Source organism: Zalophus californianus, chromosome 2, assembly GCF_009762305.2.
Source record: "Zalophus californianus isolate mZalCal1 chromosome 2, mZalCal1.pri.v2, whole genome shotgun sequence".
In the NCBI taxonomy this organism is placed as follows: Eukaryota; Metazoa; Chordata; class Mammalia; order Carnivora; family Otariidae; genus Zalophus; species Zalophus californianus.
In genome coordinates, this window is record NC_045596.1 from 152038303 (window position 1) to 152057172 (window position 18870).

The 18870-nt window shown below is 37.5% G+C and overlaps 1 protein-coding gene across 3 annotated transcripts in view; it reads left to right on the forward strand.

Moving 5' to 3' along the window:
* Positions 1–18870, forward strand: part of KIF13B (kinesin family member 13B) — a 196917-nt gene that overhangs the window by 154688 nt on the left and 23359 nt on the right. For all 3 annotated transcript variants that reach the window (XM_027598107.2, XM_027598108.2, XM_027598109.2), the window contains 2 exons: positions 7867–7978; positions 12984–13117. In XM_027598107.2, coding sequence (XP_027453908.1) covers positions 7867–7978; positions 12984–13117 — 246 coding nt within the window. The remainder of the gene's footprint in view (positions 1–7866; positions 7979–12983; positions 13118–18870) is intronic.

Consider the following 18870-nt stretch of genomic DNA (forward strand, 5'->3'; position numbering starts at 1 on the left):
GGGCTCCACACTGGGCATGGAGCCTACTTAAAATACACACATACATACATACATAATGAAGTGCAGAATAGTATGCTGCCATTTATATTACAAAAGGATGTGGACAGGAGAGAAGTATGTGTGACTGTTCATACGTTTGCTTACATATACATAAGAAACCCTAGAAGGATATTTAAGAAGCTAATACCATTACTTATCTGCCTGGAGAGAGGGTGGCAATATGTGGGGAACTGAACAGGTGGGGGTAGAGGTAGATTTCTCATTATGCCTTTTTATATTATTTGGTTTTTGGATCATAGGAACCAGTTACCTATTTTTTTTAAATTAGTATTAAAAACATATATATATATATATGAAAATCTCAATAGGAGCAGAAAAAAATTGTCAAAATTCAACACCTTCTCAAAAAAAATATATTAGAATTGAAAAATTTTATTCCCTACTCTTGTAAGTAGCTAGAAGTTTTTGTTCCCTTATGTGTAAGTGGTTTGAGAAGGTCTCCAGTTGCTCTAGCTGTAATAATTTGTACACAAAATCGTAAAGGAAATTGTTTTGAAAAATCTCAAAGACTCTTTTTTTTTCTTTTCTTTGGGGGACTTCCTGCATTCTTCAGTTTTCAGAGATCCAGGGACAGGTAATTAATCCATTAGGTTTTCCTAATGAGTGGGAGATAGGTACTATCCTACTACCTAAAACTTGTATCATGCTTGTTTTTACCTTGAGAATAAGAATGAATTTTTAAATGTAGTTTTTATAAGCTGACTAAATTTGGCACTGTACTAATTTTTTGGCTCTTAGTCTTTTGTTAAAAATAACTTTGGTAGTCAATAGATAGGATTCCTTTCATATGCTTCTTTTTCTAAGACTGTAAATGTATCTGTCAAAAGAGCCCAGGAACTAAGGCATCTTAGTGAATTTAGAAGGCTCTGGAATGTGAGGAGTTGCCGGTAATTCATATTAAGCAGATAATACAAATAAATATTTGGGAACTTGCAGGATGTCCTTTTCTCAAGCATGGGACAGGGAAAGAGGAGTAAAATGGCAAAAGTGCTTTGGGCATTCCTTTGACATCACAGAACTCTTCTCAGCAGCACCATCTTGGTTTCTTTGCCTGAAAGTATTTCATGCACAAGAGAGTCAGAAATATAACTTTAACCTAGAGTTGATGATGCTTAAAATGCTAGGAAAATGTGTTTTGGAATAATTGAATATTAGTTACATCTACCTTGCAAACTTGTGTGGGCCTATTTCTAAAGGTTCTGTGTCCATTAATGTATGTGTCTATCCCTCTGATCTTGATTATGAAAGCAGAATTATAAGCCACAGAATTTGATATGCTGTCTTCCCCCTGTATAAGATGGGAACATTCAGTTTCGTTGAAACAATGCTCAGAAGCGAGGAGAGGCCGCAGAAGAGGTTCACATCTCTCTTTCTCTCCTAATTTTCAGTTGTATCATGGCCACACTAAAAGCTGTGGGAGGGAGGCAGGGATGGAGTTTGATAGGATTAGGGCTCTTGAGGAGGTGAGAGGAAGTGGTGAACTACTAAAAACAGTCTCCTCATTTGGCTTATGACACTTGGAATTTGCCCAGCCATATTTTACACACCCTTATGCTCACTACATATTAGAATTGGAATTGCTTTACTGAGCTCCACCAAGATTGAATTGATGGACCAATTAATCTTAAAAAGATAAATTGAATTTGATGAACTACTCCTAACTTTTAAATTCACCTTAGGGCCTAAAAGAAATCATTTTTTTCCCCCTCTCAGGTTTTTATCTAAATCCTAGTTAGTTAACATACAATGTAATAATAGTTTCAGGTATGCCATATAGTGATTCATCACTTACGTACAATACCCAGTGCACATCACAACAAGTGCCTTCCTTAATCCCCATCACCCTTTTAGCCCATCCCCTGCCATCTCTCCTCCAGCAACCCATCAGTTTGTTTTCTGTGGTTAAGAGTCTGTTTTATGGTTTGCCTCTCTCTTTTTCCCCCTCTATATTCATCTGTTTTGTTTCTTAAATTCCACATATGAGTGAAATCATATGGTACTTGTCTTTCTCTGATTTATTTCACTTAGCATAATACTCTCTGGTTCCATCTGTGTCGTTGCAAATGGCAAGCTTTCATTTTTTTTTTTTGATGGCTGAGTGATAATCCATTCTGTGTGTGTACACACACACACACACACATACACACACACACACACCATATCTTCTTTATCCATTCATCAGTTGATGGACATTTGGGCTTTTCCCATAATTTGGCTATTGTTGGTAATGCTGCTATAAACATTGGGGTACATGTATCCCTTTGAATCAGTATTAAAAAAAGTCATTCTTGATAGGTTTTTCAATTAAAGATATATCCCTCATCTATTGGGACTACACCAAAATACAAAGCTTTTGCACAGTGAAGCAAACCATCAAAAAAACAGAAAGGCAGCTTACCAAATGGGAGAAGATTTTTTTTTAAGATTTTATTTATTTATTTTAGAGATAGAGAATGCAGGCGGGAGGGGAGGGGCAGAGGGAAAGGGAGAGAGAGAATCTTAAGCAGACTCCACACTGAGCACGGAGGCTGACGTGGAGCTCGATCTCATGACCCTGAGATCATGACCTGAGCTGAAACAAGAGTTGGATGCTTAACCAACCGAGCCACTCAGGTACCCCCAAGTGAGAGAAGATATTTGCAAATCAAATATCCATTAAGGGGTGGAATACTCAAAATATATAAAGAACTTATACAACTCAACACCAAAAAAACCCAAATAATCTGATTAAAAACAGAGATATGGTGAGCGCTGTGAATTGTGTAAGACTATTGAATCACAGACCTGTACCTCTGAAACAAATAATACATGATGTGTTAAAAAAAAGATAGTAGGAAGGGAAAAATGAAGTGGGGGAAATCGGAGGGGGAGACGAACCATGAGAGACTGTGGACTCTGAGAAACAAACTGAGGGTTCTAGAGGGGAGGGAGGTGGGGAGATGGGTTAGCCTGGTGATGGGTATTAAAGAGGGTACATATACTGAATAGAGGGAGCACTGGGTGTTATATGCAAACAATGAATCATGGAATACTACATCAAAAACTAATGATGTAATGTATGGTGATTAACATAACATAATAAAATATATAAAAAAAAGCTTTTCCTCCCCACTTTTGAAAGGAAGTAACCATCTCTAAGCAATTGACCATATGTGTGTGCTCCTCTTATTTTTTTAAAATAATACACCCATATATTAAAGACAATGGTGGTTTTAAAATAACACATCTCTATATTATTTAATAACAATGTGGGTTGGCAATTTTATTTTTTTATGTCTGAATAATAAACATTCAGAGTGTGAACATGGAGAAAAAATAAATAAAAACAGGCAGAGAACCTGAATAGACAGTTTTCCAAAGAAGACATACAAATGGCCAACAGACACAGGAAAAGATGCTCAACATCACTAATCATCAGGGAATGCAAATTAAAACCACAATGAGATAACACTTTACACCTGTCAGAATGGCTAAAATCAAAAAGACAAGAAATATCAAATGTTGTTGAGGATATGAAGAAAAAGGAACCCTCATGCACTGTTGTGGGAATGGAAATTGGTGTAGTGACTGTGGAAAACAATATGAAGGTTCCTCAGAAACTTAAAAACAGAATTACCGTATGATCCAATAATTCTACTACTGGGTATTTACCCAAAGAAAACAAAAACACTAATTCGAAAAGATATATGCACCCCTATGTTTATTGCATTATTTACAATAGCCCAGATATGGAAGCAACCCAAGTGGCATCAATAGATGAATGAATAAAGAAGGGGTGTGTGTATAACACACACATACAGGCAGTCACGTATGTACGACGGGATATTACTCAGCTATAAAAAATAATGAAATCTTGCAATTGCAACAACATGGATGGACCTAGAGGTTATAATGCTAAAGTGAACTAAGTCAGAGAAAGACAGTTACCATGTGATTTTACTCATATGTGGCATTTAAGAAACAAACAAAGGAAAAGTGACCAAAAAACCCAGACTCTTAAATACAGAGAACAAACTGGTGGTTGCCAGAGGGAAGGAGGGTGGGGGGATGGGTGAAACAGATAAAGGAGATTAAGAGTATACTTATCTTGATAAGCCCTGAGAAATGAAAAAAATATATATATATAATTGCAGTGATGTTGCTCTTTGCTGTCAGTGGATATTTCTTCATCATTATAAGGCAATTTTTTAACAGATACAATGAAAACTTAGCAAGCCTTTTATGACCAGTCTACCAAGATGGACTTAGCGGCAGAATTAATCCTCAGCAGATTGTTTGCTTATCCATCTAAAAATTGGCTGTGGGCGCCTGGGTGGCTCAGTTGGTTGAGCGACTGCCTTCGGCTCGGGTCATGATCCCGGAGTCCCGGGGTCGAGTCCCGCATCGGGCTCCCTGCTCAGCGGGGAGTCTGCTTCTCCCTCTGACCCTCGCCCCCCTCATGTTGCTCTCTCTCTCTCTCTCTCTCATTCTCTCTCTCAAATGAATAAATAAAATCTTTAAAAAAACAAATAAATTTGGCTGTGCATTGAGACCTTTTGCAATGCAAGGAACACTGTCAACTTAAAAATATTGTTATTTCTAAAGCCATTTTAGATGGAATTATACTTTTTAATAAGTTAGGAAGATATTGTGTTTATCGTCTTCTGATTGGAGTTTTTGATGCAGTTAAAAGTATCCAAAAGCTTAAATGAATATTCAGTTAACAAAACTGATTTTTGTGCTTTGGCTACAACACTTTCCTGAAAACTGCAATTATTTAGTGTGGTACAGGTAAAGGCTGAAGCCAAATATGAGTCACTTCTTCTTTAGTTGCGTTAGAAGCCACCTTTGGACCTGAAATGTTACTGGCACTTCTCTTTCTTTACCTCTTTGTCACTTTCTGATCAAAAGCAGACCTCTTTTTTTTTTTTTTTTTAATTTGGAAAATCCAAAGTATTTGTGTCTGGAGAGAGCAGTAAAAGAAGAACTGTAGGTGCACAAGGAAGACCAAAGCATGTCCTCAAGTCAGCTGAGAGCCTCCTGTGTTTTCCCTGTTCCATTTTGTCTTTACATACAAAGCCGGCTAAAGTAATTGCTATCTCAAATAGGGTTTTATTTCTTGGAATTCAGCCTGTTAGCACAAATAATCCCTAATAAGTACGAAGCTAGTTTAAGGCTCTAAAACAAAGCCAGTTTTCTCTCTTGTATCTCATCATCTTGGCTGATTCTGAAGTTGGTAGACATGCAGAATGTTAGAAACAAATCACAGATCTATCTTTTCAGATTCCAGACCTATCATAATCTTTTCACTTTGAGAAGCGAGCTCTTAAGAGAACAGAAAGGTCCAGTGTTTGACCAGGTCCTTTTTATTCATTGTCCTGACTTCATCTCCCTCTGAAGTACCTTTAACTGAGATGCTTCCTTCCCCCAGCCCCAACATTTCAGTAAAGGGAAAATAACTCTGGAACAGCCAGGGATGTAAAATTTATTGGAAAAACACTAATTGCCTTGTCCCTGAGGGGCAGTGTGTGTAGTTAGACACTGAACCACAGGTTTCGTTTTTGGCAAGAGAATGGACATGCACTACAGGAGAAAAAGAGTAAGTGAATGATTTCAGTGAAATATTTCCCCAGAGATCTGTGGGTGTCAGAAGGAAGAAGAGGGAGCGTTGTACCCAGTTTATCATCCAAATCTGTTGTTCCCTCTGAAGCAGAGTCTGTTCTTTCCCAGCTCAATTTGAGACACTCTGTGTCCCTGTCTTTGGTTGGGAACAGTTAGCATGTGAAATTCCTCAAGGTTAAGATGACGGTTAAGGTAGGATGGATGAAGTGAAATGAGTTTCCATTTTTCATCATCCGACAGGGCTAGTGGTCTGGCTAAGGCGGTATGTGTATAGTGTGTGCATTCTTTCAAATGTTCTCTCTTGAGATATTTGCATATATGAGACAGTAAAAGTTACTGCTTCCATTCTGATTGGTTAGTAACACTGTGTAGGAGTACTACACAGTACTAGCTGGGAAATACTACCCGGGAAGCTAGTGGAGCCCCGAGCGTGCCTTGGGGAAGAGATGACACCTACGTTGTTTGTCACTGGACCATTATACACAAATGGCTGAGGTGCTGACTCCAAATCAGCTACTTAGTTTCCCTAAGAGACAGAGTGCCACTGTGTCAGCTGCCAAACAAGAACAAAAAATCGAAAATAGAAAAGTAAATTTATTCTCAAATTAAGTAAGTTGTCTTCAAAACAACCTTGCATGAGCTTAACACTGTAAACAAAGCATGAGGCTTTTCTTCCTTGGAGAAGCTCCAAAGAGCATTGACCTTAGTGTGCAGCTACCTGATTGTGATGTCCCAGAATACACAAAGCTGCGGCTTCCCAGACAATTAAATTTAAATGCAGAAGACATTAATGAAACATTAAAGTATGTAAATCAGTGTGTGATTCATAGTAACACAAATGGTCCTACAGTGAAGTATTTCAGAGTTCATGGTTTCCCTAATCATCTCTTCATGTCTCTTTTGTTTCCTGGCTTCCTAATGCTAAGACATCATACCATTTTTTTTTCTTTTTTTAAATATCAAGTGCTGAGAGGGTTCCTCGGGAAAAGTGGCATTCTCGGAGGTAAACAGGATCCAGATCGCTTAAGGTTTATTGATTTTATGATCAGTACTTAGGTTGCTGCTAAAAGCAGATAGGTTTCCAATACATATCTGAAACCGTAGGGGCCTTTTCACCTCCATCCATCTTGAGGGGCAGTGAAAACTCGCTTTGCAGGCGATTACTAAGGATCCATCTTCAGGAGCAGTGAAAACTCGCTTTGCAGGCAATTACTAAGGAAAACTCAAACATCACATGAGGGTCACTCATCTGGGGAATACCAGCTTAAGCTAATATAAAATACTATTATTTAACTTTGATGAAAAAGAAGTCAGAGTGATTATCAAAGGATCAAAGGGGAACTTAAAGCTTTTAGAAGACTGGCAATCTCATCTCCATTACTGGTTTTGTACTTGTAACATTTGGTTGGGGTTTATTTCTTTACCAGATGGGACTAATGTTAAGCGTGCTTTGATGATATCACCATTTTTGTGGCTCACCACCCATTCTGGATTGGTTAATTAATCCATCACCCAACTGGCGTTGTTCTTGTATAATGCAGTGAAATCTCTTCAACGGGAATTTATAAAATAAGTTGAGAGTACAATGAAACTTGTTAACCCAGAGGCTTCCATTATTAGGAACTTGTGATTACTTGATTTGTGCTTAACTGGAACTTCTCTTTAAAATCTGTGGAAAACAAGAGCCTTGGTAATATACTGTTCTAGAATTTTTACTTTCATGAACTACTGGTATTTGAATGGAAAGAAAGATGCACCCTGGAGAAGGGAGAAGAGACAGCCCACAGTGTTAGGGTTGTTCCTCAGTTTCAGTTGAGAATCTGAAGGGAGAGTGTATCTTGAGGCAGAAGAACAGAAATAGCCTACGAGGCAGAACGTAAGGAAGGATTTCAAAAGGAATGTCTTCATATCTGCATATTTCGTGGGCAGCAACATGATGTATAGAAAAGCATGTTAGGACAGAACTGAGGAGACTTCAGATTGTGAACTGGAGGGAATATCCAAATGTGAGGTATTATTAGTATTTGGGAAATTAACACGAGGAAGATGAAAAGTATAAGAAGAAAGGTATTTAAAGTCAAATCTGCCATGTCTTGTAAAGGGAATAAAGCTTTAGTAATGTATGACATGTTTTTCTTAAATAATTTTAGGTTTTTCTGTTAACTGATTCATTTAAATAAAAACTGCTGTTTTTGTCCTTAACAGGGCCGGTGGGAGAGTCAACAGGATGTATCGCAAACTGCAGTTTCCAGAGGAATAGCTCCAGTCGCCCCATCCCTCCCTGACTGTCCCCCAAATAACCATTCTCCTGACCCAGGTAAGTTATATTTTCATTTGTCAATCACTGTCATGAAATTTGAGCACCTTTCAGAAATAGTTTAAGTCAGGATTTCCTACCACGTAACTATTGACTACTAGTTAATGTCATCTGATTTTTTCCCTTTTTCGTCTTAACATGAACACATTGAGTTATGCTGATTTTTGAATGTGGAATTTATATTGCATCCTTCTGATAAATACCACCTGATCATGATGTGTTATCCTTTATACGTGCTTGAGTCTATTTGCTAATATTTCATAAAGGATTTTTGTGTATATGTACTATGATGAATATCTACTTTCCTTTTCTCATAATAATGTGTTAGGTTTTGGTATCATGATTATGTTGGCCTCATGAAATGACTTGGGAAATATTTCCTTATCATCTTTTTTTCTGGAAGATTTTATGTACTGAGTATTGCTTCTTCCTTAAATGTTTGATAGGATTCACCCGTGACACTATCTGGGCCTGGAATTTTCTCTTTGGGAAACTTATAATTATGACTTTACTTTCTTTAACACAGGGTTATTTAACTTTTTATGTTTCCTTACGAGTCAGTTTTCATAAGTTATGTTTTTCAGGGAATTTTCTGTTTCATCTAAATTTTAACATTTATTTCAGTAAAAGTTATAATGTTCCCTATTGCCCTTTTAGTGTTTGTAGGATCTGTTGTGATGTTCCTTCTTTTTATTTTTTTTATTTTTTTAAGGAAAAAAAGTTTCTTTAAAGATTTTATTTATTTATCTTAAAGAGAGAGAACACAAGCCAGGGAGAAAGGCAGAGGGAGAGGGAGGAGCAGACTCCTCGCTGAGCAGGGAGCCTGACGTGGGACTCCATCCCAGGACCCTGGGATCATGACTTGAGCAAAAGGCAGATGCTTAACCAGCTGAGCCACCCAGGCGCCCCTTCTTTTTATTTTTGATAATTTTTTTTTCTTCCTGGTTTTCTTGACTACTTTTGAGACATGTTTTAGTTTTCTCAGTCTTCTCCCAGAACCAAATCTGGTCTTACTTTCTTTATTGTTTATTTTCTGTTTCATTGATCTCTATTTCTTTCTGCATTTCACAAATTTTGGAATGTGGTGCTTTCATTTTCATTCCATTCAAAATATTTTCTAATTTCCCTCTGATTTATTCTTTGACCCATGGGTTATTGGAATAGCATGTTAATTCGTTTTCATATGTCTGGGGTGGGTGGGGAACTTCTTTTTATTAACTGATTGCTTATTTAATTTCATCATGATCTGAAAGACTCTTTAATATTTCAGTCTTTTGGAATGTCTTTGAGCCTGTGTTCTATCTTGGTAAACATTCTATGCATGCTTGAAGAGAACCTATTCTGTTTGTGGGCATAGTGTTCCGTATATGTCAATTAGGTCAAGGTGGTTGATAACCTTGTTCAAATCTGTTCTTTAAATATTGTTATACTGATTTTTTTTTCTATTTGTTCTATCAATCACTGAGACAGAGGACATTAAATCTCCAAATCTGATCATGAAAATTACTTGTTTTTCCCTTTATCAGATCTGTTTTTGCATCATTCTTTTAGGAACTCTGTTACGTATATATGTGTTTAGGATTGTTATTTTTTCCCGATAAAGCGATATTTCTATCATTATGACTGTCCCTTTGTATTTCTGGAATTTTCTTAACTTTGAAATCTGTCTTACCTGATATTAATATAGCCACATCAACCATCTTTTGCTTATTGTGTGAATGGTGTATCTTTTTCTTAGTCTTTTAAATTTTGGCCTGTATTTGTTCTTTAAATTAAAAGTGATTGTCTCGTAGACAGCATATAGTTAGGTGTAACTTTTTTCTTTTTATCTAATCTGACAATTTCTGTCTTTTAATTGGCATGTTTAGTTTTTTTACATCTAATATTATTGTTGTTACGTCTTTGAATTGCTGTTGGTTTCTCTTTGGCCTTTCTATTTTTTTCTCCACTGTAACTTCTTTTTTGCTTTCTTTTGGGTAATTGAAAAATATTTTTTAGTATTTAATTTTATTTCCATTTCTAGCTTTTTGGTGTTTTTGTATTTATTTATTAAAGTCTTTGCTCAAGGACTGTAGTATGGATTCCTAATTTATCATAGTCTACTTAGAATTAATAATATATCACTTCCCACTGCACAAATATTAGAACCTTGTATAATTCTTTTTGCCTGTTCCCAATCCCCCCCTTATTTTGTGTTATTTTTGTTATATCTTTTACAGACATTATGAACACTTTTTACAGTGTTACTCTTTTTTGCTTTATTATTATTATTTTTTTTAAAGATTTTATTTATTTATTTGACACAGAGAGAAAGAGAGAGATCACAAGTTGGTGGCGGGGAGGTGGGCAGAGGCAGAGGGAGAAGCAGGCTCCTGGCTGAGCAGGGAGCCTGATGCGGGGCTCGATCCTAGATCCTGAGATCATGGCCTGAGCCGAAGGCAGACACTTAACGGACTGAGCCACCCAGGTGCCCCACTCTTTTTGCTTTAAAACAGCTACTATCTTTTAAGGAAATTGGGACTATAGATAATCTTTTATATTTTTCTTCATATTAATTATTTCTGGCACTAGCCAGTCCTTCCTAAAGTCTTATATTTATCTGATATCATTTTTCTTTAGCCCAAAGGATATTCTGTAGTATTAGTTATTTTGCAGTTGTCTTAGAAAAGAGTGCTTTCCCCTTTTGGGATTATCTTTATTTCACTTTTTTTGGAAAGATTTTTCCACTAGCAGCGCTTCAAAGATCTTATGTTATCTTTTAGATTCCTTTTATGCTGAGAATCAGTCATCATTTGTGTCTCTTTTCCCTACATGTAATATGTGTCTGTTTACTCTGTTACCTGGTTTGCTTTCATAGCTTTCTCTATTTTTGTTGGACTATGATATTCTTAGGTATAGTTTTCTTTGCACTTATCTTGCTTGCATTTCATTGATGTTCTTGGATCTGTAAGTTAAGTTTTCAACAAATTTAGGAAATGTTCAGTTATTATTTCATTAAATTATTCCCCCTGGCCATTCCTCTCTTTCTCCTCTTCTGAGAATCAAATTACACACATGTTAGATTGCTTAATATTACCATACAGGTCACAGAAGCTCTGATTTTTTTAAATTTTTATTTTTCATCTTTTTATCTTGTTTCTTCTGGTTGCATAATTTCTCCTGCCATTTCCAACCTTCTGTTAAGCACATCCAGAGAATATTTTTTTTCAGTTATTCTTCTTTTCAGTTCTAGAATTTCTGCTTGCTGCTTCTTTTAAAGTTTTAATTTCTCTGCTGATATTCTCTACCTGTACATTTGTTAAGATCAGATTCTTCTTTACTTCCTTGGACCTGTGTATAAAAGCTGCTTTAAAGTCTTTATCTGCTAAATCCAGCATCTGGGCCATGTCATGGTCTATTTCTCTTGACTGCTTTTTTTCTTGACTATGGGTCATAGTTAATGAGTTTTGACCATTGTATTTACCCGTGTAACTTATATCCCAGTCAAGATACACAATATTTATATGACTCCAGTTACTCTCCACAATCAGCCAATGTTCTGAGTTCTATCCTTTCAGATTAGTATTGCCTGTTCTACAATTTCATACAAATGGAATCATACAGTATATACTCTCTTTATGTTTGGCTTCTTTTATTTATCATTTCTGTTTACATCTCCATACCATTGCATCTTTCAGTTTGAGGGAGGGGTGGGAGGTAGAATAAATGAAAGCGTAGTTTTGTGTATTTACCTCAGAAGACACATCATGTCTGATTGTCTCTCTTTTTTTTTTGATTGTCTCTCTTTATGATATATGCAGCCTTTGATAGATTATTGGCTAGATCTTTATTTAACTAGGGGTCGTTCTCAGTGTAGAATTAATTTATTGTATATAGAACTCTAGATTGTCCTTTTTTTTTTTTCCCCCTAGCATTTCGATGATTATGTTCTTCTGGCTGTTTATTCATATCAAACTTATTTCTGTTTGTTTGTTTTGTTTTCTTTTTCCTACTTTTGCCTTGTAAATCAATTGACTTTTTTGAACTCAGTTTTAACATACCTCTTAGCATTTATAGTTATCTCTTTGCTTTATGTTTTTAATGATTGCTCTCATGATTATAAAAATCCTTACCTTTTCACAGTCTACTTAGAGTTAATATTATACTACTTTATGTAAAATGTACAAGCCTTGGAACTGTGTGGGTCCATGTACCAACTGTATTACCGATGAACTTGGAGTCATTTCAGGGGTCAGTGTGGGGCAGAGGCACGCGGGTGGTTGTGTGTTTCTGTTCAGGCAGTACCACACACAAATTCTCAGGTTGACTTGCTTATTCTTTTTAAAGTGTTATGTGGATACAGTGTTTTATCATTTATGAGTTAGATTACATTTCCCTAGAAATTTAGTTTTATTCACTAAAAGGAAAGAAATCTTATGTCATAGGCATTGTCTGCATGTCTGATCCCAGCCTTTGGTAATTTAGAACAGGTTGGTTCAGGGCATCAATTCCTTTCTTGTGAAAACAACCCAAACATCACCCTTTTTCTAAAAGGCCCATTTCATCATCTTTATTCACTAAGTAGATATGAAAAACTAAAGTTGTAGAAGACATAGTCCCTAACTTCAAAGAGTTTAAAGTCTAGATAGAGAGCTATACATGTGTGTCATTAGCTATGTGATTTAAAAATGAAAAACCCTATCTTATTTTAAGACAGAAGTTAGTATGTGAACCCATTAGTGACGAGGACTGGGGTTGGATTACCCTCTGATACTAATAGGAACATTGGCTATTGGAATGTTTTAGAAATACCCTAATTGCTGTTATTTAATTGGAAAAAGGAAACAACATTGTGTTTGAGGGCAGCTATGATAATACTATGTTTTTCTAACATTTTTTAAGGGTACTTTTTAAGAATTTATATTATTAGATTCACTACAAATGAAATTTGGCAAATTTATGGGAGAGAAAAATGTCTACATTGTTGTTTCCATTTGATCTCTTTTCCTTTCAATATTGTTGACAGGACTTAGTAGCCTTGCGGCCTCATACTTGAATCCAGTAAAATCCTTTGTGCCACAGATGCCAAAGCTCTTGAAGTCTCTTTTCCCTGTCCGCGATGAGAAAAGAGGCAAACAGCCTTCTCCCCTCGCACATCAGGTAAGAGCATCAGGAAAGCAACAGTGAACAGTTTCTAATATCTGGCAGAATGATGCTGTGTTGCACTGACACTGGAGGGAGAGGGGTAGCAGGGGTGGGGTGGGGGGACTTGGAAGTGGGCTTTTAGGCCCACTAAAAGCTTGTGATCATTTCTTCTCCACCCTCTTCAGAGGTAACAGAGCTGTTGAAACTTATTGACGGTCTCAATCCTTTTTGCTTTTAAAAAATGCCGAGTACACTGCTAATGTGATTTATGGTAATATTACTTAGAGCAACAATAGTAAAATTTATGAAGTGCACTTAGCGTTGTTTGTGTATTGCCAAACAGAAAATGTAATTCTATTTTTAATTCTTGATTTCATTTCTTATTTCAAACAATTTTATATCATCACTGTCCTTCCCTCTCCACCGCTTTTTCCCCTGCTGTGGTTTATCTGTTCCTTCATTTAAAATATTAAATGTGATCACTTGTTTTATTTCCCCCTTTTCTTGAAACTCTCTGCCCAGCCTTCAAATAAGTTTTTAGAGAAAATCTTAAAGGGTTTTCCACATAATCAGGAAACTGCTTGTATGCACTGGTGAATGGGAAGCCTCTTGGAAATGTAATTTCCAGCCTTATGTAGGTGTGAATTCAGCAGAAAATGATAAATGAAGATTTATTTATACTCCTTAAAAAACACATACAGTGCAAGTTCAGTTGTTGAAATAGGTCTTTTGACATCAGCTTATCCACATTCACTGAAAATATTCAAGTTGCAGAAATGCAGGTGAGTCCTTGTCCGAGACCTTAACTATTTAAAAGATTTTCTGAGTTTATGAATGCATATTCAAGGGTGGTGGTATTAGTTTTGTAAGGCTGCTCTACAGATACATAATATTTTAAATCTAGCATTGTATAAGCATGTACTTAAGCAGACATGGACACATACTGTATGAAAAAAATAAAGATCACAATTTTGGATGTTTGAACTAAATTTAAGCACATAAGGGGTGCTTGGCAGTTACCAAAGAATCTAGGACCACGAGAGCTACAAGAAATAGGAAGTCTAATACTTGGTCGGGGCCTAGGCAAAAATGATTTTTCCAAGGATTTGCTGTTGCATATATTATTCTGTCCTAAACTTACACATCATTATTTTGTAATGTATGACGCATGGACTCTGTCAGAATTTCCATGGTAGCTTTTTAAGAAGGTAACTTTAAAAACAACAAAAACAGCCTGACCTCCTAACCCCGACCCCATCTGGGGGTGCCTTTACAACCTGTGTTGATAAGCACCCAAGGTGATTTTATCAAAACGTATAGTTGGATAACCACCCTTTTTCAGTCACTATTTGGTGAAGACAGAGTTCTAGAAGTTAAAGGAAATTGGCATGGCATTAGAAGTTACTGAATCAGACTGCTATAGTTAGAGTTAGTTTTTAAAAACTACTTTGAGTTTTTGATATGGCCAGTCAGATCACCTGCTACAATAAATTGTTTTTACTGTTTTGCTGGTAAATGACTGGTTCTTCTGAATATGAGAGGAATAATCATGTGTTTGAAAGAAATGTAGTGATGGCAGATAACTGCCTTTTGTAATGTCCAGTTTAAGAAAGGCGATCTTGCGATATTTTGAAGATCTTTTGTACAATATTTGCCCATTCGGTTTACTTCTTTTGAGCATTTTGGAGAAAGTGGCCCCAGATAGTTCATATTTCATGAATAAATGAAAATATAAATACAAAGCTGGTCTTAATGAAGATGCCCAGTGGTGGAGCTAAATGGTCCAGTTGGTTTGTGAAACCCCTACTCCACCGAAGGGCCTTCCCTGAAGGTCACCAGGGAGCTGCATCTTGCCTGCATACCCATTCCAGGGTCCTCTTCTGACTTGACATCATACTTCAAACACTTTCATCTCTAGGCTTCAGTGTGGCGACATTTGCATGGTTTCTCTCCTGCTGACCGCTCAGTCTTTCTCAGTTGCCTTTTCTGGGACTGTTTATTCCATCAGGTTGCTAACATTCAGGTGCCCCAGAGCTCCATCCTGGGCCTTCTCTCCATGGGTCATCTCATTCAGTTCCATGGCTTTAACTATTTCTGCATTGACAATGTTCATATATCTATCTCTAGCCCAGACTTTGCCCCTGAGCTCTGGCCTCATGGAGCTAAATGCCCATTAAGCTTTTCTACTTGTAAATCAATTAGGCATTCACATTTTACCAGTCCAGAACATTACTGCTCATAGTCTGTTTACCCCCAACACACAAAATACTTAAAAATACATGCCCATCAGGCGCCTGGGTGGCTCAGTCAGTTAGGCATCTGCCTTCAGCTCAGATCATGATCTCAGAGTCCTGGGATCTAGTCCCGCATCCGGCTCCCTGCTCAGCGGGGAGTCTGCTTCTCCCTTTCCCTTTGCCCCTCCCCCTGCTTGTGCTCTCTCTGTCTCTCTGTCTCTCTCTCTCAAATAAATAAATAAAATATTTTAAAATAATACATGCCCATCTCAGCATGTAGCACAAGTATCCACCCAGTTGCTCATACCTCACAAAGAGTCCACCAGTAAGATTTCATAGGTACTACTTATAATCCGGTGACTCCTGGTCATCTACATTTCTCATCATTCATTCTTGCCACCCTGGTCTCTTGCCCAGATGATTACAGCAGCCTACATACAGGTCTGTCTGACACTTTTTGCCTCATAAAAGTCTTTTATTCATGAAGTAGCCAAAGTGACCTTCCAGAGTCTTACTTTAGTTCATGGCTTGAAATCCTCACTGCTTCTCATTGAATAAAATCTAAATTCCTTACTGTGCCTTACAGTGTCCTATATGATCTGGACCCCTGACCTTTAATCTTTATGCCTTTTATTTCCTCTTCGTTCACCATACGAAGCCATGTTGGCCTTTTCCTTCCTTCCTTCCTTAGTTCCTTCCTTCCTTATTTGAGAGAGATCGTGAGAGAGCACACTAGGAGGGGGCAGGGAGGGGCAGAGGGAGAAGGAGAGGCAGGCTCCCCACTGAGCGGGGAGCCTGATGCGGGACTCTTGCTCTTGATCCCAGGATTCTGGGATCATGACCTGAGCCGAAGGCAAACGCTCAACTTGACTGAGCCACCCAGGCACCCCTCTTTCATTCTTATCTCACGAACACATGAAGTTCATTTTGGTGTCAAGAATTTTTTGCATTTGCTTTCCTTCTACTTGGAATACTCTTTCATAAAGTCTTTGCATGGCTACCCAGGTCTCTAGTAGAGTGGTCTGCTATTTAGAATGGTCAAGATAGGCCAGTCTAAGGAAGTACCGTTTGCGTATAGAGTGGCCTTAACCAATTAAATTAAAACAACAGCTTCCACCACATCAATACTATTCCCATATTTTTTTAATCTTTTCATTGGATGTTATTGTTATGTTTATATGTTTATTGATTAGCTCCTCTCTAGAATGTAATCCTTGAGGGCAGGGGCATAGTTGATACGAAATGTGTATTGGTTGACCATTGACATATATTCAGATTATAATATTAGGTAGTTTTTCTGTATCAGTGTCACCCAGTGGTATAAAACACTGTGTTTATAGTTTACAGGTGAGAGAATCAGATCTGAGTGGGGACTTGCGATATCAAGACATAATTATGAACTTTCTTTCCTAGATTGATGCAAGTTCCACTAAAGAACTATTCCTAAATGGGGGGACAACTTAAGCTTATCATTAGGATTTAGTTGGTCAAAGACTCTTGTGTTCATCTCATTTTTATTGACTATCTCTGGTAAAGCTTTAAGAGCAGTAAATTATAATTTTAAATGACATTGTCAACTAGAGGTTCCCTTACTAGGGCCACTTTAACTATGCTTTAAGTTGTTGCCATCTGAATGGTGTTTCATAGGAGCACTGTAATGCCAATGGGATTTCAGAATAACAGCAATAAGAACAATGCTGTATTCGTTAGATTTTTTTTTAGTACCCCCAACTTTTAAATTTTTATTTATTTATTTATTTTTTAAGATTTTATTTATTTATTTGATAGAGAGAGACACAGCGAGAGAGGGAACACAAGCAGGGGGAGTGGAAGGGGGAGAGGCAGGCTTCCCGCGAAGCAGGGAGCCCAATGTGGGGCTCGATCCCAGGACCCTGGGATCATGACCTGAGCCGAAGGCAGATGCTGAACGACTGAGCCACCCAGGTGCCCTGCCCCCAATTTTTTATTTTATTTTATTTTATTTTATTTTATTTTATTTTATTTTTTAAAGATTTTATTTATTTGACAGAGAGAGAGAGCGAGAGCAGGAACACAAGCAGGGGGAGTGAGAGAGGGAGAAGCAGGCTTCCCGAGGAGCAGGGAGCCCGATGGGGGGCTCGAACCCAGGACCCTGGGATCATGACCTGAGCCGAAGGCAGACGCTTAACGACTGAACCACCCAGGCGCCCCCCCCCCAATTTTTTTAAAATAGTAGTCTTTACTATAATGCCATCTGATTCACTTGGAAATCAGATTTGATACCTAAAGTTGAGGATCTTACTTTTTTTGATGATTTGCCCTGCCCCTCCTTATGGAACCTCCAAGTCCTCCAGGAAAAAGATCAGTTTATTTCCAGCCAGTCTTTGCCTCAGAGTTTCCTCTGCTCTTACCCAGGAGTTAGAGGGAGGGGAAGAGGAGGTTTTCTCCAGACTTAACAGCTATAGATTTAGCACACTGTATCTCAGATAATGAGTGCTTCATCATTCTTCAGTTGTCTTGCCCAGGTCTTGCTTCGAGTGGGGAGCCCAGAAGTATTTTTAAGCCCGTGCTTGAAAATGGTACAATTATCCTCTCCCTCTTCTAAATGACGTACTTCTACCAAAGTAGCATATGATTGGACTTTTTTTTAAAGGCCAGTATTAGCTTGTTGTGCCTCTGGTCAGTTAGCATTCCCTTTTGTGTTTGCTTGTTTATTTGCTTGTTTATTTGTTTACACTCTTGGCAATGCAGTTCTTCTCTTTTATTACTATGTTGTCTAACTGATGTGTAAAAATACTTAAATAAGGAACTTTAGCTTGATTTCTAAAATTTTTCATCTTAGTTTTGTTTTAATGCTCCTAGAATGTCAAGATATTTCTTGAGTAATTATGTAAAAAAATACATGTGTTTTAGCTATCACCTGCAAACTTTTTAAGGGCATAGTCTCTCTGTACTTGAGTCATAAACAAAATATTGAACATTAGAGGGCCTGAGAGAGGACCCTGTCATAGGCAACTCAAGATCACTCCTCAAGTCACAGGGTGACAAATCAGCATTTCAGCTCTGCATGTTCAGTAACTGCCACCTCCAGTCCACATTTCTTGCTCTTTCTACCAACGAGCTCATGGGAGACTTTGTTTGATACATTATGGAAATAAAGGGACTCCCTGTCTGTGGCCTTTCTTTGTGTATCCAATCTTGTAAGCCTTAAACAGATTCATGCTGACCAGCGCTCCTAGACCACTCTGTTCACTGCCTGGCTTTGCCGTAGCTCTGGGTGAGGTATCTAATGGTATGACTTAACCAGTAGCGTAAAGAAGTGCACAAGTACTGTGAAGCTTGCTCTCTATTTTGATTCTATGTTTTGTTTGCTGCTGGTGCTTTGTTAGTGCACTCATTTCAATGGCCTGTATAAATAGTCATTAAATAATCAATACCAGACTAAAAAACTGTTATAGAATAACATCAAAGAGAGAACCCAGAAAAAATAGAAATCACTGCATATGCCTAAAAGGAATCTGGATCAATTCTACGGTATAGGAAAGAATAAATATG